Source organism: Camelus bactrianus, chromosome 35 (genome assembly GCF_048773025.1).
Source record: "Camelus bactrianus isolate YW-2024 breed Bactrian camel chromosome 35, ASM4877302v1, whole genome shotgun sequence".
Taxonomy (NCBI): Eukaryota; Metazoa; Chordata; class Mammalia; order Artiodactyla; family Camelidae; genus Camelus; species Camelus bactrianus.
In genome coordinates, this window is record NC_133573.1 from 6,955,942 (window position 1) to 6,983,575 (window position 27,634).

The 27,634-nt window shown below is 44.8% G+C and overlaps 1 protein-coding gene across 4 annotated transcripts in view; it reads left to right on the plus strand.

The window, feature by feature from the left end:
- The window catches only part of FAM171A1 (family with sequence similarity 171 member A1), a 123,793-nt gene extending 96,749 nt beyond the window's left edge, over positions 1 to 27,044 (plus strand). For 2 of the 4 annotated variants that reach the window (XM_074358458.1, XM_074358459.1), the window contains 3 exons: positions 20,358 to 20,474; positions 23,415 to 23,529; positions 24,097 to 27,044. In XM_074358458.1, the coding sequence (XP_074214559.1) occupies positions 20,358 to 20,474; positions 23,415 to 23,529; positions 24,097 to 25,801 (1,937 nt within the window). In that variant the 3' untranslated portion in view covers positions 25,802 to 27,044. Of the gene's footprint in view, positions 1 to 496; positions 674 to 20,357; positions 20,475 to 23,414; positions 23,530 to 24,096 lie in introns of all 4 variants that reach the window. The other 2 variants (XM_074358456.1, XM_074358457.1) reach the window with 2 other exon arrangements.
- Positions 27,045 to 27,634: the final 590 nt, after the last annotated feature.

The following is a 27,634-nucleotide window of genomic DNA, read 5'->3' on the forward strand; positions in this document are numbered from 1 at the left end:
GAAGAAATTAACTCTTTATTTTAAGGAGCCTGATTTGAAGCATGTGGTCTCATCGTGGTCGTCGGCCAAGTACGTAACATGGGCGCAGGGCTCACTTTGTCTAGGAGTTGATTTCAGGCATTTGCACACACACCTCCTCTCACATTATCGACATTCCCTTCCTTTCGGAGACTCTCTTTGAAAGCACAGCACAGTGGTTAGAAACGGAAAAGCTGAACTTGGATCTCAGCCCTACCCTCAAACTAATGTATGTTTGTAGACCAGCTCCATTTACTACTCTCTCTGAGCCTCAGTTTATTTATGTGTAAAATGGGGGGTTCTACCTCCTTTAGAAAGTCATGGTGAGGATTATATGTGTCAGGTGCTCAATACAGTCCCTGGCTTATAGGAGGTCTGGTACTCAGTAAATGGTAGCTGTTTTGTTTTTCTATAAAGTTTCTGCAACCCCACGTAGGTCCCTTGTGTGCATGTGATGGAGAGTGCCTCTTGCTTCCAGGAAACAGCACCAGGTACGACCTGACGCCGGTCACAGCTGTCAGCGTCCACTTGCTCAGCAGTGATGGAACACCGGTGCTGGTGGATGGCCCCATTTATGTCACCGTGCCCCTGGCCACACAGAGCAATCTGAGGCACAATGCCTATGTCACAGCATGGCGGTTTGACCAGAAGCTGGGTAAGCAAGACTCCTGTGCCGGCTGACCCCTAACAGATGTCTTCATGACTGTTTGATTCCCCGTCTAAGCAGCCTATACAAGTCTCTTTTCCTCTAAGTTATTGAATGCTGCTGCTCACAGTGCATTGTGTGGTTTCTGGTAGCTAAGGCGTACATGCTCTTTGGAGTTCTTTTTTTTTTTTTTTTGCATGTTTAAGCTAATTTGCTTGAAGAGAATCTTTCAAGGTTATTAGAGCTAAATTGGCTCTCCTAATCTTTATCATTTTAGTCTTTTACGGGTCACATGATCTCTTTTGGTCACATAGCTTTCTTTTCTCTATTTCTATTATCTTATTTCTATTTCTTCTTTATATTTTCTATTTCTTTCTTTTTTCTATTGCCACCACTGTATGAAAAAAGAAAATAAACATTACTCATGATCCACCACCTAGGGAAACCCACTAATAGTATTACGGGCAGGCCTTGTTCTATTACACTCGTTTTATTGTACTTTGCAGATACTGCATTTTTTACAAATGGAACATTTGTGGCAGTCCCGTGTTTTCAGGTGATGGTTAGCATTTTTAAGCAAGAAAGTATTGTTTATTTAAAATATGTACATTGTTTTTTCGGCATACTGCTATTGCATACTTATCTGACTACAGTGCAGTGTAACAGTAACTTTTTGGGAGAGTAATTAGGTTTATTTATTTACTTACTTATTAGGGTATTTTTAATGGAGGTACTAGGGATTGAACCCAGCACCTCGGGCATGCTAAGCATGTGCTCTACCACTGAGCTATACAGCCCCTCCTAAACAACTTTTATACGCACTCAGAAACCAAAAAATCATGTGCCTCACTTTACTGCGATGTTGGATATAGTGCAGCCGGTCTGGAAGTGAACCCACAGTATTTCCTTCCAGCCATTTCACTAGGCACGTATGTATTAGTTATCTTGTGGTGCTAAAACTCAGCAGCTTTAAACACCAGCAGACATCTGTTACCTCTCTGTATGGAGGGTCAGGAACGCAGGCACAGCTTAGCTGGGTGGTTTGGGATCAGAATATCCAGCAAAGTTGCAGTCACACTGTCAGCCAGCATGTCCCAGGGTGCAGCAGGGGCTGGTGAGTGCACTTCCAGGCCTCAGTTCCTCCCTGGCTGTTGGCTAGAAGCTCCACTTCCTTGCCACGTGAGCATCTCCATAGGGCCGCTCACAGCGTGACAGCTTGCTTCCACTGGGGCGAGTGATCCAAGAGAAATTACCTAATAAACTAAAAATACAAAAGCACAAGCGGGCAAAATGGAAGTCAAGGTCTTTTATAACCTAATGTCGAAGTGGCCTCCCCTCAGTTCTTTCCATATACTGTTGGTCACAGAGCCCAATACTGGTGCAGCCCAGGTGTGTGGACACCAGGAGTGGGCATCTTGGGCCCTTTTGGAGGCTGCCTTCCAAAAATATGTATTTAACAGAAAGGGGAATGTATGCTATGTGCTGTTCTATAACTTGCCTTTAAAAACCAATTGTATGTCACGAACGTCTTTCCATAGCAACTATTATTCTACAGTGTCCACGTTAAGAGTGCATAGTATGCCCTTACATGGAGATGTCATAGTTCAGTTGCTCGATCCCCTGCAAATAGAAAAAACATCAAGGAGAGGGTGTCGTTCAGTGGTAGAGTGCATACCTAGCATGCATGAAGTCCTGGGTTCAATCCCCAGTACCTCTGTTAAAAAAAAAAAGAAATTTAAAATTTTAATTAAAAAATAAAAGAAACAAAAAAAAAACCTCTGCTAAATCAATCAAACAAAAAAAATTACACAAGGTGGGGAGGGTACAGCTCAATGGTAGAGCACATCTAGCATGCACAAGGTCCTGGATTTAGTCCTCAGTATCATCATTAAAAATAAAGAAACAAATAAATCTAATTACTCCCTCTCCCCTCAAAAAGTAAAAGACGTCACTTTTCTTACCAGTGCTGAGATAAGTATCTTTGTAGTGAAATCTTTATACACAGTCGTGGTTGTTGCCTTGGGAGAAAATTTTAGAAGTGAAACAGCTGACTTTAAGATATACAGAATTCTAAAGCTTTTGATACATATTTCCAAATTTTCCTCCAGGAAGTTTTCCGGTTGACAGTCATAATAAGAACATGAGAGAACATGCTTGTGCTTAGGATTTTGACAGCACATTGGTTCCTATACTCCCCTTGAAAATGCCAGTTTTCAAAAAACCCAGTACAGAATGTTAAACTGATAGACCATCCTAAAAATAATGGACAGATTTTTGGTATCAAATCAAAGACACCTAATTCCTTCGGTAATCAAATTCTAGTTTTAGGAATTTATATTTGGAAATAAATGCTTGTTGGGCTTTCTGGAGTTGGGGAGGAGAGGATTGTTGTGTTTTACTTTCCAAACAGTTGCTAACAGACTGCATAATTCTTTGTGTAGAAGTCATTGACTTTATCAGATGCACCAAACTTGACGTCGTTAGAAGGAAATGTGATACACTAAGTCACATGGGCACATTATCATTGGTGTCCATTCTTCACGACTTGGTGATTTTTTGAGGCATGTGGTCCTGGTCAGGATGTAAGGAGCCCTGGGCTCCCAAGAGGAAGTGACTTGAGGGGGTGTGCCTGAGAGAACCCCTGAGAAAGATAGGAATTCTGAAGGGAGGAAAGGATGTGGACAACAAAGCAGGGACAGAAAGTACGAAGGAGAGGGGAAAGCTTGCACTGAGTCTGCCACTTGGAAAACTCTAAGTCCCACCTTGGACAGATCACCTGCACCTGTTTCCTCACTTGTGCAAGACATGCGTCTGTCAATTCTCCTCCCTCGTGTAATCTCCCTGTCACTGTTGTCTGTCCAGGTCGTCCCCCAGCATGCCAAGGCAGTGCTGTGAAGCAGAGCATGTGGTTCAGGGCAGGGACTCTGAGGCACAATGGATTGGAATTCTAGCTCTGCTGCCCACTAGCTGTGTGGCCTTGGCCAGTCTACTTAACCTCTCTGGGCCAACTGTAGATGGGGATAACAATAGTACCTAAAGGTGAAATGAAGAGTGTATTTATTAGTCGCAGTTCTCCAGAGAAACAGAATGGATAGGATGTGGCTGTGTGGGTGGGTGTGTTATGTGTGCATCTGTTTGTGTAAGAGAGAGAGTTCTGTTTTAAGGAATTGGCTCATGAAATCGTAGAGCCTGGCAAGTTCAAAATCTGCAGGGTGGGCCAGCAGACTGGAGACCCAGAGAAGATGTTGCAGTTTGAATCCAAAGGGGCATCTGCTGGCAGAATTTCCTCTTCCTAAGCTGGGGAGGGTCAGTCTTTATCTTAAGACCTTCAGTTGATTAGATGAGGCCCACCCATATTTGAAGAATAATTTGCTTTACTCAGTCTACTGATTTAAATGTTTGTCTCATCTTACAAATACCTTTGCAGCAACATCCAGGCATGTTTGGTCAAATAGCTGAGTGTCGTGACCTAGCTAAGTGGACACACCAAATTAACCACCCCAAGGAATAAATTTGGTGAGATCTGTAAGAAGCTGAGTTCAGTGCCTGGTACCTAGTACATCCTAAAAGTTTATTAAGTGAGCAGAGGTCTCCCCATTCTGTGAAAGTGTTTCTCAAACCATAACATCTAAACCACTTTCCCAAATTCCTCTTAGCTCAGATTTCTTGAAGGATTTTTATGTGCTGTTTCCATTTCTTGACCCACTGCAGTCCTGCAGTCCACATCCACTCTCCAAAAACCACAGTTACTAAGTTCAGCAGCAGCTGCATGTTCATAGAATCAAGCGACCTCCTCATCCTCTTGGACATCTGTCCAGCGTGAGATGGTTTCCACTCTTTCGAAATGAAGACCTTCTTCCCTTGGCTCAGTGACTCAGTGTCCCCTGGGTCCTCCTCTCCTGCAGTACCCTGGGCTCTGCCCTAAGCCCAGATCCTCACTTACTTTATATGTAGTCGCTGGGGCACCTCCTGGCTTTCCACATCTCCATAGCTACCTGTGCACCCAAATCTGATCTCTTATCTGTGTTTCTGTCTATTAGACATCTGTCCGCGCATGTCCTGTGGGAAACTCAGGTTCACATGCTGAAACAGACCTGTTGGCTTCCCTTATTTCAGCCCCTATACATGTCCATCTCCATGTTCCCTCTCTTGGCTAAGGGTACCAGACCACCAAAGTAGAAACCCAGGAGTTATCCCGCGTTTATTCTTCTGCTTCTCCTTCCTGCCCTACCCACAGCCACGTCTAGTCCCTTGCAAGGTCCTGTGGATGTCAAGTCAGTATTTCTCCAGCCCCTCCTCTCCTCTCCTCCTCTGTGTCACCTCTGGTTCAGACTCTTCCCTCTTTTCTGGCCAATTCCAGCAGCGTCTGACTATCTTCTACCTCGCCTTCCCTCCACCAGGTCTTCTGTGCTGCTCCTTGGGTTGTCTTTCAAAACCACAGACCCTTTTCTCACAGAGGATGTCTCAGAACCTCTCATTGTCCACACTCGTTCACATGGCACACAGATCTCTTCAGAGCCAGCCCTTACCCGGATCTCTGGCTCACTTCCAACCATTGTCTCCTGCACACCTTCCATCGCTTCCACACCAAGCCATTTGCCCTTCCCTGGAGGAGCCTAGGTCTCTCATAGCTCGTCACACTTGTGAGTAGGAGCTCTCCTTTGAAATCCCTTTCTCCATGCCCTGAACAGTAATTTGGCCGCTCCTAAGCTCATTGTACATTTAGCGGTGGTACTAGACATATGTGAGGACACAGCCTTGCAGCTTCTCAGTTATTATCTGTGTCTTCCCCAAGTCTTCCTTATCTTTGAATCCTCATGATCAAGGACAGTTCCTGGCATGTGCTAGGTTCCCAACTAAAATTTTTGCTGGATGATTGGATCAGATGAGAAGCATTTAGATGTTTTAAGGTTCAGGGCAGTTTAAGATATTACAGTGTAACATTTGCACTTAAGATTACTCTATACCTAGAACTTACTTTTACATGTCTATATACTTATAGTAAACATGTATCTATATATCTATACAAGTATGATGCTTTCAGTGCTCGTCTGGGGAGAGAACAGCTATATTGGATTTTTCTCCATCTTAGAGCTTCCATCCCTACTGTGATGATTCACCTGCTCCTTCCTGCCTCTTCATTTCTGAATGAACAGATCTGAATATGGATGAAAAGCGGTATAAAAGGCTGTGTTCCTAATACAGTGATGCTTTTGCTTGGGAGTCGTGCAGTTGTCATTGCAGTTGTCACAGGTCTGTAGAAGCAGCATCTTTGCTCTCATCAGTTTATTTTGTAAACAGCTCACAAGCAACAAAAGTTTATTTTTAAAATAATTTCGGATCTATATGGCAGGCTGAATGATTTCCCCCCAACCCAAATATCTCCACATCCTAATCCTGGGACCTTATGAATATTACCTTATGGTAAAGGGACTTTGCAAATGTGATTCAGTTCAGCATCTTGGGATGGGGAAATTCTCCTGGATTATCCACATGGGCCCACTGTCATCACAACAGTCCATATAGGAGGGATTCAGGAGGAATCAGAGGAGATGACAACATAATGATGGGAGCGGAAGTTGGAGTGATGCACCTTGAAAATGGAGGAAGAGACCACAAGCCAAGGAGCAGAGGCAGCCACGAACAGCTGGAAAAAAGGCACAGAGATGGATTCTTCCTCAGAGTCTCCAGAAAGACCAGCCCTGCTGATACTTCGACTGTAGCCCAGTGAGACTGCTTTTGGACTTCTGACCTCTAGAGCAGTAAGAGAATAAATCTGTGTTGTTTTAAGTCCCGCAGTTTGTGGTAATTTATTACAGGAGCAAAAGGAAATTAGTAAACGATGGAAATCAGTGAAAACAAAGGAATGTGCATGGTTATGAAGTCTCTAAAATGTAGGTTATCTAATTCTCCCCTTCCTCTCTGCAAATTATCCCCACGGCATTGAACCTTTTGTCTCCATTGTGTAGCTGATCTATTTTCATTTAGGCATTCTTTTTTAACTTATCATCTACAGTGAAAAACGTAACTGCCTAATTCCTAGTTCTAACAGATTGTATGTGTGCAGAGAAAAGCCAGTGTTTGAATAGTCACTCAAAAATGATCAAATGAATTAAAATATGTTTTCTGAAAACTTTAAGATTGGATGGACATTTCAAAGAAACCATATGTTCTTTAACTTACTAAACTCAATAGAAACCTACATATTTCATAAGGGGTTTTTATACTTATTATTATATGTGATCAAAAATGTCCTTATTTAAGTAGAAATTAAATTATTGCAGTAAAATGAAAAGTTCTAAGAGTGTATTATAAGATCAGGAAAAAATAGGAACACATCTTAAGCATGTAACACTATTTACTGTCTGCTCTTTATAATTAATTCAGATAGGATAATCACTTCAAACCAGTTTAATACCTTAAATTATCTGCTTTTGAGATAAATCAAAGTCATTACAATTTCAAAATGTTTAACAGCCAGAAATAGCAATGTGTGAATCCATTAAGAATTTTCCATCTAATTAAGGGTCAGCAAACTATGGCCTGAAAGTTAAGAATGGATTTTACATTTTTAAATGTTTGAAGACAGAATCAAAAGAGGAAGACTATCTCATCATGCATGAAAATTTTATGAAATGTAAGCCCCCCGAATAGTTTTATTGTGTGTTGTGGACTGAATTTTTGTATCCCACCCACAAAATGTGTATGTTGAAATCCTAACCGCCAAATAAATAGTATTTGGAGGTGAGGCCTTTGGAGGTGACTCGGCCATGAGGATGGAGTGCTCAAGATTGGAATTAGTGCCCTTAGGAAAGAGGTCCCAGAGCGCCCCCTCGCCCCTTCCCCATGTGAGGACGCAGCAAGAAGGTGCCATCTGTGAACCAGAAAGAGGGCTCTCTCCAGACACAGAAGCAGCTGGCACCTTGGTCTTGGACTTGCCATCTTCCAAACTGTAAGAAGTGAATTTCTGTTGTTCATAAGCCACCCAGTTGATTTTGTTAGAGCAGCCCAAATGCACTAAGACACTGGGACTCAGCCATGCCCTTTGTTCGTGTGTGGTCTGTGAGTGCTTTTCCTGCCCCCCGCAGAGTTGAGGAGTTACGACAGAGGCTATGGTTCCCAACCGGTATTTGCTATTTTTAAATTTTTTTTAGTATTATTGGGAGTAATTAGGTTTATTTATTTTTTTTTTTAAATGGAGACACCGGGGATTGAACCCAGGACCCTGTGCATGCTAAGCACTGCGATCTACCACTGAGCTATACTCTCTCCCCAAAAATGATTTTTTTAAAAAGCCTGACTTGTACATATTAGAATCAAAAATGGTGCCACATTTACATGCTGTGCAAAAAGCTGTCGTGTTAAAGTGTGTGGCGAGGGCTCTGTTTGGTGAGGATTAGTCTTTTCCTCTGGAGCATTAGCAAATTTCCCTAACTTGAGACCTCTGATGGTGCTCTGTCTTTGGAAAAGCAGTGTGACGCCCGTGCCCGTGTCCTTGGCATCAAGGCATGTCTGAGGCGCTGGGCTGATCTTGTCAGCTGTATCCAGGGTCCAGCCTGACCTCTGAAGGAAGCAGCTTTCCTTCCCTGGTCTGGCAGATGCAGTTTTGTTGGTCACGGTGAATGCATCTTAGCTGAGGCTTTCTGGACAGTAAGAGATGAGACGTCAGCTCACTCTTACAGACATCCCCTCTCCTTAGACTATAAATGGGACAGCAGATGGCTGTCCCGCACTTTGGGCTGTCAGACTGCAATCTGACTCAGTGCCTTGGGGAACGGCCGCTTGTGAATAAGCAAACCAGGTCAGTGGTTTGCACTGAGAGTGACCCACTGACATTGAGTGGCAGAGAAATCACAACTTAAGCTCTTCTATGGGGTAAGTTTCTGCTTTTTCACAACAACTTAGGGTGCTTGGTTTGGATACCCTCCTTCTAATGAGATGGAGGAAAGGAAAAGCAGATTCCAAGGAAGCTCCATTGTAGAATCCAGTTTTAACTGCCTTCCCAAAACACAGCCTGCAGAGTGCGTGTGCGTTGCTATAGAAATGGTATATGCTAAACCAGCTTCCTATGCTGCATGGTTCACGTGTGTCAGGCATTCAGGAATACTCACTCCTAATTGCCCTGCGGTGGATTTGTCTCTGCATCAGATGGGGAACATTACTGCTGATGCTGTATTCATTTGAACTAGTCCTTTTAGGTGAGTCATGGCCAGCCTGCTCTTGAAGGTGGAACTTGATTTAAAATACAGATGTAAGATTTGATTCCATCTCATGGTTTTTCCAGGGAAGAAAGGGATGGGAGTTCTTGAAGCACCGAATTATGTCTGTAACTTTAAGAAGATGAAAATAGTATTACTGGGGTGTCCTTTTCTCTGTAGATCATGAGCCACATGTTTTACATAGAAGATGGTATATTGCCATGCAGAGGTGTAGTGAGTGAATTACAAGAGGGGTCTCCATGGCACTGGGTGGGCAAAAGTTAGGACGAAAGAAGGGCGTTCATGTTTCTAACAATTAAGTGTGTATTTACAGGTGTGATATTAATTTTAGAACAATACACATTATCTTTTTTTTTTTTTTCCAAAAAGAACAGACTCAGTAGTTAAGGGAATCAAAGAAGCAAGCAGACTTACCTATCTAAGCATAATGTCAATCTGTCTTTAAGAAAGATGATCTGAGCGGGGAGGTTATAGCTCAGTGGTAGAGCACATGCTTAGCATGCATGAGGTCCTGGGTTCCACCCCAAGTACCTCCATTAAAAAGAAGGAAAGAAAATTGATCTGAAATGGATTTTGCCAGGATGAAGGTAATTTCTTAGAAACAAAGAAATAATTCTCAAGGAAAGAGTCTCTGCATTTCCAGATGTTAAAATTGCCCATAAAAGTGAATCGGGCTTCTCTTCAATATATAGAAGGGGGAAGAAAAGGTAATTTACCTGCAAAGAAAGCTGACTGAAGCAGTGCAACACAGAGAACTCTGAAGGTGCAGGACTTAATTTGGACAAACACCAGTCCAGCGAAAACTTTGTCTGGCCACAGATCTCTGCTGCCAGGTGGCCAACAAACTGTGGTCCGTTTTTGAGACACAGATTGGTATCTTTTGGTCACCATGGACCATCAGCATCACAGTTGTGATGTTCCACTCCTGCTGCCCAAGTGGAATGGAGTCAGGCCACAGAAAACATGGGGAGACCGAATGCTGAGTGATCTCAGAACATGGACATTTGCTTTCTGACGTTGCCTAGCAACTCAAAAAACACTCTTGTAATACTAATCCATTCCTAAAAATTGTTAAGCCTTTTGTGTTTGCAGAACCCCTGCCGCCCCCCACTCCCCGCAATTCCTGCAACAACCAAAAAAAAAAAAATGAAAATTTTCAGAAAAGAAGACCATCATACTAGCAATCTTATAGTTGTGGTTCAGGGCCACTTTTGTTTTCAAACCCTATTCGGAGAGACTTAATTTTCCTAAAGGGTCATTTTATACAGAATGAGAACTTCTCACGCTTGAGTTGAACAGAAACAATTTTTGGCAAGCTTTACAAATGACTTTTGCTCATTTTGTGGCCTTAGAGCGTATACATCAATATGTTCCGCCTAAAAGTAAGTGTCTCACGTTACAGTCAGCCCTTCATTACCACTTATGGAATATCTACTTTGTAGATTATCTGTGGCAAGTGTGCATCCCCCAGCTGGCTTCCCCCATCACCTGGAATCCTCAGAGCTTTCTGGCTTTGCTGCCGCTTGGCCTGGGTCTTAAGCACAGCATCTCAGATGATCGGTCTAATATCAGCCTGGGTGAAAAATAATCACGAAGGCAAAGCTGCCATAATTTATTTTAAAACCGAGTATTTTTTAAAATGCCTCTGTTTTCAATTATCTCCACTGAAATGGGTAATTAAAAGGTAGAATTATTTTTGATAGATTTGAATATTGCACATTGTACAGCATTTGGCAGGAGTGGATAGAACACAAGCGGCCTGTAGCCCAGCAACTGAGACAGCTTGGACATGGACACTGGTTCCTGTTGATCTTGAGCCAGTCCTTTAACCTCTCTGGGCCTGTTTTCTCACCTATAAAATGGGAATAATAATAGCTGTCACCTCTGCCTCATAGAGTGGCTGTGAATGGAGAGCCCTTACAACAGTGCCTGGTACTGGCCAAAGTGCTCTATAAATGTTGGCTATTGTTATAATCACCTTTGCTCTTATTCAGCCCATGTTTAGTTTGTGCTTTGGGGGTAAAGCATAATGTAAGGGAGAAGGACGGGTACCATGAAGTCTTCGTGTCCTTAAATTTAATACCCAGTCTCATCCAAGGAAGCTTTGTAGCTGGTTTGCCAGAACATCCAGTCTGATTGGTCAGTACTCTTGTTCTGCAAGTTATCCCACATTCTGAATGTCATTGCTGTCTCCCTGTTTCCAAATGACTCAAAGTTCAGAATAAATGTTGCCTTTTAATTTGACTTGAGAGAGATAATGTACATAAAACACCTAGTGCATTGCCAGGCGTGTATTAAGTTCTTAATGTCTTGGTTCTTGCTGCCCCTTCTCTTGAATCACCCCTTAAAAATGATTTGCATGCATGCGCACGCACATGCATACACAGAACACGCACATTGAACAAACCCAGCCCACGCAAGATGTGTTTTGTTAAAGATTTCTGCAGAAGCGTGCTTGCTGGCTCTGCATTACGACCCATAGAGGAGTTGTACGTGGCAGCCTGGCCATTTCACATGTGGGAAGTTCACCTAGATCAAAGGGGAAGAAAAACAGGATCGTTCGTGAAAAGATGTTTTTGTCTACTCATTCTCAGCTGGGCTTATTCATTAGCAAAACAGGTATGACCATAGACCAACACTTTTCATTACTATTCTCAAAGAAACCCTGGAAGTAGGGGGCTATGTTCTTTATTAATCAGAAAGAAGCCAAAATTTAGCACAGGGGAGTATTTGATACATATGCCCAGTATCCTAGGAATGGAGCAGGGGAGATGCAAAAAGCGATTTCCTTCAGACTTAAATCCCCTTCCTGTTCGAGGGTATCAGATTTTGTGCATTCCTGCTTCTATGCCAAGATTTAATGTGGCTTTAATAGAATAATGGACTGGATCTGGGGGTGCAGAACCATAGTCCATTCCCAGATGTGTTTTGTTTGGCCCATACAGTTGATTCGGGGGTATTTATTTGTTTGTTATGTTTTAATTTACTGCCAACATTTAAAAATTGAAAGATCTCCTGTGGAATTCTGTTCTTGGCTTCCCTTTTTAAAAACTGAACACTTTACTCATTTCAGCAAATAGACAGTGAACATCTTCTTTGCGCCAGGTTTCACTCTGTTCAAGGCTCTTGGGATAAAGCAATGACAAAACAAGTCAGGGAAGGTCCCTGTAATCATGAGGTTTTTGTTCTAAATGGAGGAGACAGACCATCAGTTTACTTCACTGGCGTAAGTGCTTTAAGACGGTTAAGTGGGGTGATGTCAGAGATGGTGACTGGCTGCTCAGAACCTTTGGACGAATGACATCTGAGCTGAGATCCAGAGACACCAAGGAGCCTAACATGGGAATGTCTTGCAGGCAGAACATTCTAGGCAGAAAAAAAAAAAAAGGTAAATGCAAAGTCTGAAGATTGGAACCAATTTAGCCAGACCTGCAGCAGCCAGTTCACGGAGAGGCACTGCCTCCTTTAAATGGCTGTCAACTACTGGTCAGTAGTCTGGCAAGTGACTGGATTATTTCTGAAATAATATTCCTGAGGGAAATATTCCTGAAATTGCTTCAAGCGCTGGCCACCCAGTAGATGCACCCCGGCAACACTGTGGGAAATGGTACCGGGGTTTTCTCAAAGGATCGTCATGCCCACAACTGTGAAAATAATTTAGAGCTTTGCTACTCAAAAGTGGTCCACGGCCTGGGAGCTTGTTGGAAATGCAGAATCTCATGCTGTGCTCCAGACCCACTGAATCAGAATCTTCATGTTAACAAGATCTCCGCTGTAATGAGCTCTTTTTACAAGCAGTGGTTAAGAGCATCTTACCACCTCCGTCCAGATGTTCATCAACTTGTCTTTTATGCCACCCTTCATTCTGAGCAAGTTTTTTTAATGCTGGGGATTAGTGGCTGTGCTCCCCATAATCCTCATCTGCCTTCCCTACCCAATCCCTTCTGACATGTAATTGCAAGATGGATATTGGATTTAGTGGGTAATGAACAGAATTTCTCTCCAAATGGGCTTAATTACCCTGCACGCTGATACTGCTTTCTGGAAATTGATATATACCTGTTGTAAACTCAAAATTCTCTCATTAAGTTTTATTAAGGCTGTTATGCATCCTAATACCTCTGGCTACCTATTTAAGGCATGAGCTTTCTATAACTCTGCCAGAATCCTATGGTTTTCCCATTACTGCTCTCTCCTAAAATTTGTCTCAGTGAGTCTTGTGATAGCTCAGCTAAAGCTTAAAGGGGGAAAAATCAGTGGCTTGGATTAAATTTATTTTTAAGAATCCATTTCTCAAAACTAACCCTAAAAATACCCAGGGAACATGTTGTATTTGAACACTGATTCATTTCTTGTTTTAATTTCTAATAATTCAATATAGCTGTGATTTTATGCTTTGAACAGAAGGTCATCGGTGATAGTGAGTTGCCCTTAATTTTATTTCTATTTGAACTGGTCCTGAGATATACTTGCCCAAAGCTGCAGGAATCCAACCATCTGTACGTAACTTTCACTCGTCAATTCCATTGCTTTCAACAGGAGCCATCAGATAATAGAGCACCAGGTGAAACACTCTGCTGTGTGATTAACACGGAATGTATCCACCTCGCAGAGTTCACAAACAGTAATTCCAAAAACGGGAACACAGCTATTGAAAGGCATAGCTTTTAATTTGGGGGTGGGGGGGGAGACTACTCCACAATATCATAAAAATATGCATTGCTGCTGTTTCTGCCGTGCTGATGGACGGGACATAAGGGCTGGTGGACTTTCCTGTTCTGACTTTCACAGGTGATCTTGTCCCGCTGAAGTTCTGTTGCAGCATGCAATAAAATAGACTCAGAGCTTAACACTTCTACCCGTACAGCTGGTAGAAAAAGGCAGTAGAAGTTATAGTTTAAGATAATGCAGATGGTAGTCCTGGAAAATAAGTCAGTGCCAGTTTCTAGAGAAATCCAGTGTATTTGGGAATCTCGGGGGGGCCCTGTGATTGTAAGTAGCAGCAATAATAGTAAACAATAGCTATGGATCTGAGAGATACATGCCTCTTAAGGAGACAGCCCTGCGATGAGCTAATGCCCACACCATCCTGATCATTCAGCAGGAGTCACCACCACCCAAGCAAGAGGGTCACTGGCCATAACCAACAGCTGAAAGGCAGGACCACCAGAGGTTCCTACTGTCCAAGTTTGTGCCTGTGTCGTGCATGCATGTGGCTCACCTCTCAACACCAATGTTCCCAAATATTTCTCAGTGAACAACTAAGTTGTTGGAATAGAAATGGCTCTGTTTCTCAGTGTGATATTCACCTTTTAACCCACAGAACTTTTTCTGAGATGAGTTTTCTGAGGGTCTGTGGAGTTTCTTCGAGTCCCAGTTCGTAGACCTAGTGGAACTCACTCCTGTCTCTTTCGGGAAAAATACATCAGTCAGAATATATTAGTGGCACAAAGTAGAATCCCCAACTACAAGTGCTTAAGTGATGAGGCCGTTTATTGTTCACGTGACAAAGGAAGTGTGAAGCCACCAGCTCCAGGACTGCGCCCTGGGCTCTGTGAGACCACCAAGGACCTTCCGTTCCTCAGCTGGGGCCACCCTCGCGTGTCCTGGGGTCACACAGCTAGAAAGGGGCAGAGCTAGAATTCCCAGGCGGGCTTATCTTCATCCAGGCAAGTCATCGATGTGGTCAGTTGGCCCTTGATTGTGCTGGACTTGGATCTGCCCAGTGTCCTGGGGTGTGACATGGTCACGAGTCCCAGTGTAAGAGCAATGACTTGTTTCTCTGTATATTGGCTAAGGTGCCAGATGCCAGCTTCAACTCATCATCTGTTAGAATGCAGGTTTTCACTTCTAGTTTCCTTCTCAAAATCAACAGTGCTCATCATAACAGACTTTTCTGCTTGTTACTAAATGCTGAGATGAACTGGCAAGGCTTCGAGGCAGAATAAGTGGGCCAGGCAGGAAAAGCAGGGTAAAGCTGAACCCCGGAGGTCGTTTTCAAGTTAGACATTATGTTTCTGCTTTTTTCATATTTTAGAGTTCTTTTCCCCTTTAATAGCCATTTGTTTACAGTTTGAAATCACTTTTTCTTTTTAACTGAAGTATAGTCGATTTACAATGTTGTGTTAGTTTCTGGTGTATGGCATAGTGATTCATATATATATATATATATATATATATATATATATATATATATATTCCTTTTCATATTCTTTTTCATAATAGGCCATTACAAGATATTGATTATAGTTCCCTGTGCTATATAGTAAGACCTTATTGTTTTGAACTCACTTTTCTTTATATTTTGCAAATAAAAGCTGGTTTCATTCTTGCCTGGTAACCAAGCAAAAAAGCAGCAGCCTTGGTGATTGCTGTGAGACCCCATCAGATCTCACAGGTGAGCATAAGGCATAGCTTTCAGCCTGTCAGTTACTGTGTGCAATCATCATTGCGATTAAATGCAGCTTCCAAGTTAAGAACTCATGGTGCTTTATACCCCCAGCAGATCTTGACAGCTAAATACATAACTAACACTGTCTCAAAAGATGAGGATAGTTTTTTTAACAAAGCATTTATCCTTGAAAGGATCTCTAAATCTTTCCAATGTGCAAGGTTTCACTCTTAGAGAATGAAAATTCAGACAAAAACTGATCTCAGGGTGTGTACTGAAGAAACAAGACACTGAGCTTGGACTCAGAGGATCTCTGTTCCATGTCTGCTTTTATCCCTCACACTGCAGCCTGCGGACTTTATTCTAGATGCAGTCTTCACACAGTGGGTTATCTGGTTCCCAGTAGTAGATGCCCCTAGTGGGGAGTTGGGGGCTGTTGATGGTGAAGGAGCAAAGCTGATAACAGAAATGCTAATGACAGCGTGTAGGAAGGGTGAGGGAGAGAGGGGAGGGAGGAAGTGTGGAAGGAATCGGGGAAGGAAGGAGAAGGCGGCTGTGGGTGGGAGTATTTAGCATAAGAGCAAACAACTTCATACCTCAGTAGAGACCTAAGAGCATCAGGAATTTAGGACCAACATCAGTTAATCATAATCCTGACCCTGAATGATCGTGAAAAATCAAAACTATACTCAACATTATAAGGCAGAAGTAAATGATACTTTTTAGAATTATGTAAAACTGCCTTTTCAAACTTTGGGAAACAAGTTACGTGGAAGAATAACTTCCAAACTGTGTTCAGGTGATGTCCCGGGGGTTGCAGGGTTGGGGTGGGAGGGTTCTTGTGACCTGTTTGCAGAGAAGCCTGTCTTTTATCTGTTTTCTATAATAATTTCTTAATTTTCTTAATATAAAGATTCCAGTAAAGAGTGTTAAAATGCTTTAAAAACTATATGAAAACTGCTGATCTAGAAGTTTCAGTGACGTGGAGTTTCGTTCCCCGGTGATGCCGGGCATGTCTCTGCAACCCTCACACGCGTGCAGTCCCAGGAATAGATATGCCAGGGGTAAGAGACAGAGCACAGAGATGCTCGTGGTCCCCAGCCTGCCTGCTCCTGCCTCACCCACTTAACAGCCGGCTACCCTCCCCGGGCAGCCAGGGCAGTCACAGCTGTGCTTCACGAGAAAGCATGGGGTCCTCCTGCCCACGCACCTTCACCAGCGGATCAGCCTGGAGACTCTGCGTGTCCCAGCAGCTGCCTGGACTGCCTGTTCGTCAAAAGACACCTGAGACCACCATCAGGAAGCCCTGTCGTGCTGCGATACCTTAGGGCCTGCCCTCATGTCTGGACCGCAGAGGAGACAAGTTTCACCTGAACAGCCCTCAGGGCAGTTGTGCTGACTCAGGAGTACCCAGAGGCTGGCCCCACCCAGGAGGCAGGTGGGCAGACAAAAGGAGAAAAAGCAGGAGGCCTCCCACTTGGAATTTTCCACAGAGCAGTAGCAACCTGCATCCTCCCCGATCTGTCTGAGCAGTGCCGAGGCCCCCACGGGGATGAGGGAGGACCTGATCTTTGCACCCTGGCCATGGGTCCAGCAGTCATATGACGTTACTCAGCAGAAGAGACTCTACAGAGGTCTGTTTGTCCTTCTGTCCCATCACCAGTGAAGATTCCCAGCACTGGCTCCCTGGCCATGAAGACAAGAATCTCTCGTGTGTGCAGCTCAGGTGGGAAAACATCCTCTTCCCACACCATCAGGATTTCAGTAATGAGAAGCATATGTTTCTAGTACACAATTCATTAATTCTTGTGTTCCCTGTAGTGAATTTCCTCGCGCAGAACACAGAAAGCTTGGACAAGGCTTTTGCCAATAACAGCATGATTGTTGAATCCTAAGACAGTGTCACCCTTGATTCACTGAATACATGCACATTTTGTGGAAAACTTAGGCCAAAATAAATGCCTCTTTCCCAGCTGGCTTAGTTCCCTCTAGTCTGAAAGGGCAGAATCCCAATCTCAGCTGCACTTCCGTAAGGAGATCTTTCCTGCCAACCACACCCAGCCCTGCACAGAAGGTCATCTGATATTACTGGGGGAGGGGGGTTGCACGTCTGGCTTTCACACTCGGGTACTACCTCGTTCCCACGCCAAGGATATTTCTAGATGCCGAGAAGAAGACAAAAGGAGCACAGGACACAGGCCCACACTGGCCGAGGACATCAGACATTGGACAAGAGGTTAGCAACTTAGACAGCGTAGGTTTCTGGAAAATGGATGAGGTAGTAACCTGTGCCTTGGGACCCCTGAGACACATGCTGGAGGGACTCAGGATAGACACAGGATGTGTCTTGAATCTTGAAAGATGGGTAGGTTTTTGGAAGAGAGGAGAACCACGTGAGGTTGGAACAACCGTTGGGGGCCAAAGTCGCAGGCTCAGGTAAAAGTGTCTGTTTTGAGAACCGACCTGAGAAGAGCAGGATGAGGGGTGGGTGGCACCACACCTGGAAGGGCAGGCGGTCAGAAAGCTCTGACCTCACCTCCTCTGCGCCTCCAGTTACAAGTCCTGGTGGCCTCCCACTGCTGATGGCATTGGGAGCCCTGCCCAGCCCTCCCCTTCCATCCCTGGGCATCTTGTGTTTGTACATGCTGTTCTGATTCCTTTCTCGCTGCTCCCTCCCGCCTCCCACCCTCAGGTGACAGCTTGACTGTTCCTCAGAGACCGACTCACCCCCAGCCTTCCCTGCCCGCCCCAGGTGGCACTCTCCTCCCTACGCTCCCAAAGCAGCTTGTGTTCCATCTTCCCAGCTCCCACCAGCGTCACATGGGCCCTCAGGCTGGACTTGGGGTCCTGTCAGCTGGGTGCGTGTGTGTGTGTGTGTGTGTGTGTGTGTGTGTGTTTATGTATGTGTGTGTGTTTGTGTATCTGCCCACTAGATTTGCCCTCCCAGTATAACTGGGAAGTGTTTTAAAAGCCCGTTTTGGCTGTGTTGTAGAAAGCCAAGGCAATGTGGCCCATCCAGGTAGGGAGCTTTGCCCTTGACTGAGCAGGAATCAGGACTCTTTGAGGCTCCAGCTCTTTTCCTCTGGGTCTCGTAAGCCTAACCTAGTATCCGTTCCCCTTGAAGAGCAGTGACTCAAGAATCTAATCTGGGGGAAACTGCAAACCAAAAGAATGCAGGCCACTTCCTGGCTGATAGGAGAGCCTGGCCGGGCTGCTCCTGCGGGAGACCGTGTGGGGGCAGGGCGGTGGGGTGTGGAAGTCCTGAGCTAAATAGCACGGGACCCCCAGGGGAAAACCGGAAGTGGTGGCAAACAAACAGTCTGCTCTCTGCCTTCAGGAAAACTTTCTGACCCAACACAGAACCCATCTAGCTGCACTTGTCAAACGCCCTCCGTTTCCCTTTCCTCAGCAGCCCGGTGGAGAGTGGTGCTTGGAGGGACTGAACCATCTCTGGGTGGATGCTCTTCAGCCAGTGAAGCTGAATTGAGCATCCTTGTCCTCGTGCTCATCTTTGAAACTTCCATCTTATAGTCTCGTCAAACTTGAATTGAAATGCCCTGGCGCCATGATCCAGCCCGTTGCGTGGGGAGGTCAGACAATGCCAGGCACCTGCCTGGTCTCCCCCATCCTCCTTCTTGGTTCAGCTGCTGTCAGCGAAGGGCGGGGGCGTGGGGGGGGGCTGGGAGGAGGGACGGGAGGGCGGGGCTGGGGCACCTTTCCATCCGCTGTATTTGAATGTTGCTATGGCAACGGAGAGGCCCTAGAAGCAGCGCAAAGTATTGTTTATTTCCTCAGGAGGGGAAGAAATCCACTCTTGGCATCTCAGTGATGTGTGTACCTGGGAAAGGCAAGGATTTGGAGACTGGAAGGTGGCATATTTGGTGCACAGCTGGAGCCTTTAGGCCTAGAGGGGTCAGGGTTCCACACACAGCCATTTCAGGGGGTGGGCCTGTGGGTGCGGAGCGCTGTGGGCCCAGAGGAGAGCTGGAGCCTGGTGTAAGGTACCTGTGACTCCAGGCTACTGAGTCGGCGGGGTGCGCACAGGCCTTGGGGGGCCCAGCCAGCACTCTCTTTTGCACCCCCACCTCAAAGCACGGGTCTCTACAGGTGAGACAGGTGATAGCCAGAGTCTTGGGCAATGGGGTCTGCTCCTGGGAACCGTACAAAGTGAAAAAGTTACCAAGCCCTGGCGAGCTTTGTGGGAGAGGCAGCAGGGCAGAGCGGAAGAAGCAGCACTGGCCTTGAGGACAGACAGAGAGACAGACAGACCTAGTGTCCCCTGCTCTGCTCTCTACCCCGGGGGGCCTCAGAAGAGTTCCGTGTCTCACCAGTCTCCGGTCCAAAAGGGGGAAATAAGTCCTACTCTGTAGGACCGTTGTGAGAACTGTAGGTAATATATATAAGAGACATCACTGTGATTAGCTAGCTTGTAGTAGGTGCTCATTAATGTGAAATACTAGTTAAAGTAGTAACTGAAAGACAGCACCGCCCTGGGCTTACTCGGTGTCTCCCAGCATCAGAACCAACTGGAAGCTTTTAAAATACTCAACTAAGCCAAGCTTGCAAGGTGGGACCAAGATGTCTATGTATTTTTTAAAGCTTCCTGAAGTAACTCTGATGTCACCAGTCTGTGACTTCGGATAGGAAATCCGTTTATTTGCTTGAGGATGAAGAACATAAATAGCGCTGGAGTTTCCCCTCTTCTTTCCCCTCCCACCAACCTTTTTCATGCTACCTTTATTCTGCTTCAAAACTCCAAAGGCTTCTGGAAGAGATCGGCCAAGATGGCAGAAGTCGTAACCTCCAAATGCTTCTGCTAAAATGATCTGTGTTTGGAAGCAGGGCTGCGTGATAGAGAGGCTGAAAGTAATTTAGTCAGGAAGACAAAGAGAAATGAAAGTCCAACTCTTTACTGAAAGGAGGTGAAAAGAATTTCTGCAGAAAGTGAAATGCAGCCCCTCCACGACGGTTGGACCCTTTGGGCTCTCAAGGGTTTTACACGTGACACTTAAGGTGACTTGTACAAACCTTAACTAGGAGTTTTGCGTGCCTCTGGCTAAAGTTCTTTTCCTGCATCCCACAGGAACGTGGTTGAAGAGTGGTCTCGGTCTTGTGCACCAGGAGGACAGCCAGCTGACGTGGACGTACATTGCCCCACAGCTGGGGTACTGGGTGGCAGCCATGTCTCCTCCCAGTCCAGGTAACAGCATCCCCAACACCTGCAGTGATGGAGAGTGACTCTTGCGGTTTCAGGCTAAGTAGGATTCTGAGAGTGACTTCAGCAGGGAGTCACATCTTCCTCCAACCAGTTGGAAATGTGAAAATCAAACGATGAGACAAAGGTATTTTGTGGGGGTGGGGAAGTTCTGGTTGGAACTTTCCCATCTGGGATAAGAAGAATGCATAGGAAAGAGTCTTTTCTCCAGTCTCTGTCTTGCTCAGACAGCTGCCATGGGGAATTATTAATCTGAAGCCCACAGAGGTGGTTTCAACCTCCTCCCTAATTCCTGAAACAGCTGTGGCCTGGTGGAAGAGAACGTGTAGCGAAAGGCACTCACCAGAGGAGCTAGCAAAAAGTCACCATTCATTGGAGGCTTCTTGGGGCAAAAACCTGGAATGAGCATTTCTGAAAGGCTTAAAAGCAAGCCTGTTACTTTATGTCTAAAAGAATATTCATCTCCACTTAGGATATGTGAATTAATTTGTATTGTTCAAAGTGTGACTAAAAGTTTATTTTTTCTAACCTAGCCGCCCTGATTTATCCCTCTGAGTGTTCCAGAATTGGTTTGTTTGTTTTTTTTGTTTTGTTTTTTTTTCAAAATAGTCACCTTAGAAGAAGTCTTTCCAGTGGTGGCTTCTATTACTTCAAAATGCCTTTCGGACCTACCTCCTTTGGATAGTCTTCATTAGTGAAACTGTTCGTGGGTGGCCATTCTTTATACTCAGAGGGTCCCTTTGATTTTTCTTCAACGCATCTAAAAGTCACCCGCCTCCACATGTGGTGAATAGAGTAAGTAATTGAGCTAGGCCAAAATGTGCTAGGATTAAAAGTTGTCTCTTGTCAGTTACCCATGAAAGCTGTTCCAAAACGGGAGTCCAGAATATTTTAGCGATGGATTTTTCACTGGAATGAACACTTAGACTCCCAACGTGACTAATTTGATGGAAGTCAATCCAAGATGAGGGTTGAAAAATCTGTTCCATGTACTTTAGGCTCCCATCCTGAGAATATGTCACTTCACTTCTGGGTTTTAGAAATATGTTTCCCTTTACAAGAATGGTCTCGTAGCCATGTAGGTGTGCACCGGGTTCAGAAATGCCCCATCTCCAAATCTGGAATGCCTGGAATATGACTCTGAGTAAGGAAAGAAAGAAAAGATACTCCTTAAGCACCAACGTAGAGGCCACAAAGCCCACACGTTAGAGTTAACTTTTATTTTCGATCTATTTCAAACAACCGTGGCTCTCAGTTTTCCCATCATGAGACAGATTAATAGATGCTTTTGTAATGAAGGGAAAAAGAATGACTCCATGTAGGTTGACCAAGCTTCCTGAGAGCAGGGAAGGAAGAGGCGAAAAGCTCTAAAAAGCATACAGATTACAGCCCCTGGTGGCTTTTAATGTAGAAACACATCTGTTGGTATCCTCACACCTGTCACCTTTATTAAAACAAATCACAAAACAAGACACTGCTTTCATGAGCCTGAAACCAACGAGAACATAATTAGAGCTTTCTCTTTCATTCTCTGGCTAAGAAGCAAGTGAAATATGGCTATGAATTTTATCAAGATTTCCACTGGCAGAAGTTAAATAATAACATTTTAAGTGCTTAAAAGGACCAAGCTTCAGTTATTTGTAAATGATTTTTATGGGTACCCCAGATTTCTTGGTGACTCCTGCCAGGGCATTACCTATGTCTGTGGGGTGGTCTCTACGTAAAAAAAAAAGAAAGTTTCTCTGAACAATTAAGGCCATGTATAGTTGTCAGTAACTTTTCCATCTTTTGTAAATATTAACTCCCACTCACTCCTACTGAAGTGATTTATAGTTAGGAGAGAATGCTGTTATCTTTTGAACTTAAGTGATGTCACTATTTTCAAAAATCAACAAGTCCCCCTGGATTCATGTAGCTTTTAAGAGATATAGCTCCTTCTAAAGATTTTTGAAGAACTGTATCCCTTAGAATATCAAACATTAATCAATCAATGGGTGTTTATGGTGATCATAACCACGCTACTCCGAGGGAATGTGTAACCACACTCCTCCCTTCTCATCTTTTGGTGCCCTGCCAGGATACCTGGATGCCAATACTTCTGTGCCCAAATATTGTACTTTGGGGGGATTTTTGTTTTCGATGTCAATCCATTGTCAGGGACGTTAAGATAGGTTCTTACGACTATTGAACATAAACAGTAAATTAAACTGCCTCTTGGGATTCTTCCCAATGTAAATTAAGAAGAAAACGTGTTTGCCTCTGATAAGCTTGTCTGTAAGCTCTGAAGACGTCTGCGGCCAGTTCAGACTTGCCATTTTGAAGAGGTGCTAAAGAGGAAGATTTTATTTTTTGTAAATGGGAGACATTTTAGAAACTCTCGATGCCCCTGTAAGGAGCTGCAGATTTTTTTTTAAGTCATAGGGAATTTATTTCCTATGTTTCAACCGATTTATTTCGGCCAAGGGCTCTCTACATAGTAATCATTGCCCAGAGAAAGTGAGGATAAAATCTGATGATTTTTTTTTCTCCCACGGGATCATAAAATCCTCAGGTGTTCAGGCCAGGTCTCTGAGTCGACGAGTCCCACTCGTTGTATGATTATGCATCCAGTTTTCTGGTATTAAAAGGCCACATATTCAGCATGATGAACACGGCACTGGATGCAGCTCTCCTCCTGGCTAAGGAGGGACATGGTCACTACACGTAGACTCTGAGTGCTCACAGTGCTCAGTGATGGTATGGGGATCCCTTTTCATTGAGGGAGGTTAGGGTGATGCTGCAGCCACACAGTGATGCGTTTGCTGCTGGCCCTGCTCCACGCCCCAGCCAAGAAGAGTAAGAAAAACGTCACGCTCTCAGTTAGTTAATCCCTCTTTTTATGTAAAGGCTTTCACAAATCTAAAATGCCCGTTTCTGACCTTCTAGGTCCCGTTGTCACACAGGACATCACCACGTATCACACGGTGTTTCTTTTGGCCATCTTGGGAGGAATGGCTTTCATACTTTTGGTTTTGCTGTGTCTCCTTTTGTACTATTGCAGGTAAAGTTTCACCAGTCGGGGTGCTAACTTTTTAAATTTGGAATTTCTTGCACAAGCATTGATATTGAGGTCTCTTCTCTGAGTCGAGGTCCTTTTTTTCTCATAAGAAAATACGTAAGAACCAAATGTATGTCATGTAAGTTGCAAACACAGGACGTGAGAGGCATGCATGCATGATGTTTCTTAGGAAGGAGTCATTAAAAAAGTTTGATCGTCACGAAGATTCGTTCAGAATATTCCTAAATGGTAATTAAGAGGTGATATTCTCAAGAACAAAGCAGAATTGTTCTTACTTTGATGCCTTGTCTGTTCGGCTTGCAAGAATGTTTATTGCCGACTCTGGGGCACCCACTTTTGAATGAATAACTTGGATGTTCTCAGGGTGAAAGCTGCAGTTTGAGACCCTCAGAATCAAAATAAGGCTGAGGGTGTGGGGTGAGAAGGCTTCTGGTTTTCCATTAGTTGTTTTGTCTTGTTTCTTCCTGCGAGAATTGAGAATGAGATTTTGACTTGAAAACTCAGCATTCTGAGAACCTCTAACCTTCAGGTTTGTATCTTTGCTCACAGACGGAAGTGCCTGAAGCCCCGCCAGCACCCCAGAAAACTGCAACTCCCTGCCACCCTGGAGAGTTCCAAAAGAGACCAGTCAACTTCCATGTCACACATCAACCTGCTGTTTTCTCGTCGGGAGTCAGAATTCCCCGGGCCACTCTCTGTCACCAGTCAGGGCCGCCTGGACGTCCCAGGCTCAAAGGAGCTGATGGGCGGAGTCCATTTAGAAGTGATGTCTTCCAGCGGGGAAGCAGACATGCATACGCCCATGCTGAAGCTCTCCTACAGCACCTCACAGGAATTCAGCTCTCGGGAGGAACTCCTGTCCCACAAGGAGGAGGATAAAAGCCAAATCTCCTTTGATAACCTGACACCGAGCGGGACGTTGGGAAAAGATTACCATAAGTCAGTGGAGATTTTCCCCTTAAAGCCCAGGAAATCGATGGAGAGGGAAGGCTATGAGTCCCCTGGCGGCAGTGACTACAGGAGGAGTTACAATGCCATGCTCTCACAGCCCTTATTTGAAAAGCAAGAGAGAGACGGTCAGGCCTCCGTTAACCATATTTCCACAGGAAGTAAGCTCACCATTCAGGAACATAAGTACCCTACGCCTTCATCTCCAGAAAAAGAGCAGCTGCTGGATCGCAGACCTACTGAATGTATGATGTCGCGCTCAGTGGACCACCTGGAAAGACCTACCTCTTTCCCGAGGCCCGGCCAGCTGATCTGCTGTAGTTCTGTGGACCAGGTCAATGACAGCGTTTACAGGAAAGTTCTACCTGCCTTGGTCATCCCAGCTCATTACATGAAACTCCCAGGGGACCATTCCTACGTAGGCCAGCCCCTGGTCGTTCCATCTGACCAGCAGCTCGAGATAGAAAGACTGCAGGCTGAGCTCTCCAGTCCTCACGCAGGGATCTTCCCACACCCCTCCTCTCAGACCCAAGCCCAGCCCTTGTCTTGCCAGGCGATCTCACAGCAACACTTGCAGGACGCCGGCGCCCGGGAGTGGGCCCCGCAGAGTGCGTCCATGTCGGAGTCCCTCTCCATCCCAGCGTCCCTGAATGACGCAGCCTTGGCTCAGATGAACAGTGAGGTCCAGCTCCTGACCGAAAAGGCACTGTTGGAACTGGGGGGTGGGAAGCCCCTCCCTCACCCCAGGGCGTGGTTCGTCTCCCTGGATGGTAGGTCCAACGCACATGTCAGACATTCCTACATTGATCTCCAAAGAGCTGGGAGGAACGGAAGTAATGATGCCAGTTTGGATTCTGGCGTGGATATGAATGAACCAAAATCTGCCCGGAAGGGAAGAGGAGACCCCTTATCTCTGCCGCAGAGCCACCCACCGGTCCAGGAGCATCCACAGAAAGAGCCAAGGGCCGCAGAGAGCTCCACCTACACGCAGCTCATGTACCTGGACGACATGGACCAGAGCGGCAGTGAATGTGGCACCACGGTCGGGACCCCTGAGGACAGTGCCCTGCGGTGCCTGCTGGACAGCTCTGGCCGGAGAAGCGGCGGCCAGCTGCCCAGCCTACAGGAGGAGACAACAAAACGAACTTCCGATGTCCCCCCGGAGCCGATGGCCAGTCCTGACCAGAGGCAATCTGCTCAGGAGGACGAGGAAGATGAAGAGGACGACGATGACCAAGGGGAAGACAAGAAGAGCCCATGGCAGAGACGGGAGGAGAGGCCCCTGATGGCGTTCAACATCAAATGAGTGACCACAGAGCCACCCCCCAGGGGAATATGATACAGTTGCCAAAAATCCTTTCTTACAGAATCGCTTACCTGTTTGTGAAGGAAGATGAACCTCTCCCACTAAGGGAAGTGGACGTTTTTTCTGCATTACCGTTGGCTGTGTAAGTGTCAGAGAGGAAGTGAAGGTCTTACTCAGAAGAAAAGGTGATGTTAACGGATGCCTCACCTCCAGGGAGATGGCTGACCTCAGTGTCTGAATGTCAATGTCGTCCCACGAACCTGCTGTGTCCACCCCCGAGGACACCAAAACATCACATGTGATGTCACTAGGTTCCGCTGATAACCTCAGTTCTCCCCCAGATTCTGGGAACAGATGAAACTCTTTGCATTGCTTGAATCCGTTCTATCACAATAATGCTCCTGTGAAGTTATTACTGAGAAATTAGCTTGGCACTTAGTGTCTCGAGGTGCGCATCATCTCCAGGGGAAACTATGCATCGCTGCTTCTTGGTCTTACTTTGCTTAGATTTTTGCTTTGGTTAGGTTTCATTTCCGGTTTGCTTAAAACACACACACACATGCAATTTGGTTGTAAGGATTTTATTCCTTCATTTTCATCTGTTCTGCTTCTCGGTGGTTTATTTCGGTATCTGCTTTCAGGAACTCCTGAGTGTCATCTCATAATATCCAAGCCTTTGAATGAAATAGTACTGAAGTTTTTATCAGCTGCCAGTCCTTCAATTCTGGTCCCATTAACTCCAAGTGCCTTTTTTACAGTGACAACAGACAGTCCCTTATTTTGCTTTTTTTCGTTGTTGTTTTTCTTGATTTCTTTCATTGAACAGCCTGGATTTTATAAAGCTATTAAACGATACCCCTTTTCTTTAAACTGCATGCTGCCAAGTGCCCATTTGTGCTCAGAATTCTCATTTCAACTCTGTGTACTCTCTCGTTCTCACCTGTGACGTGGATTCTGTTTAGCTGAGATAGACTAGAGGACACTTTAGCAATCCCCTTCCCTGTTCCATCCCTTTGGCCACTAGCCACCATTATGGTTTTCTTGGCTGTTTGTATATATGGTTACGTATTAACTCTGGAATCCTATGGGCTGATCTTGCTCAGCAAGCAGACTGAATGTGACTATTAAAAAAAATCTTACGTACTATCCAGAAGTGCCAGAATGACTCTTCTGTGCATTCTCCTTGAAGAGCTGCTTGGTTATCCAAAAATGAAAACTCAGAATAAACTCTGATTTAAAAAAAAAAACTATTTTGTGGTCCTTTTCATTCATTCTGAGCCATTATTAGTTTCAGAGTTGCCATTAAGAATTCACTCTTCATTCCTTGGGCAGTCTGAAATGCCAATGGGACCTTTTTTTTCAGAGACTAACACATAGACACCGAGGAATTTGCACGATGGTTAAATCCTAAAAATCCACCTTGCTGGTTAGTTTCATTCAAGAACACAATGTAACATTTTATTGTGTTTCTGCACTTTACAAGAAACTGATTGTTTTATATTCAATATTGATCCACCTTGAAATAGCTCCAAAAAGATGTCATTAAAATGACCAGAACCATCCCAGACGTGTGGAACTGTTAATCAAAATCATTAATGGGGCCATCAGAACATAGAACAGATCAGTGGAAATTAAGCTAGCTTGCTTTGTTATAAAATCTTTATTATGAGTTCTACACAGGTGGAAAACGAATCAAGCTGGGTTTTATTATTATAATTCTCAAACGTTGATGTTTAGTCTTTTTGCTTTTAAAATGATTGAGAGAATCCTTGACAGAATTGAAGCATCTGAGTGGATGGGAGTCTGTGATTTAACAAGTGAGGGACTGTTTAC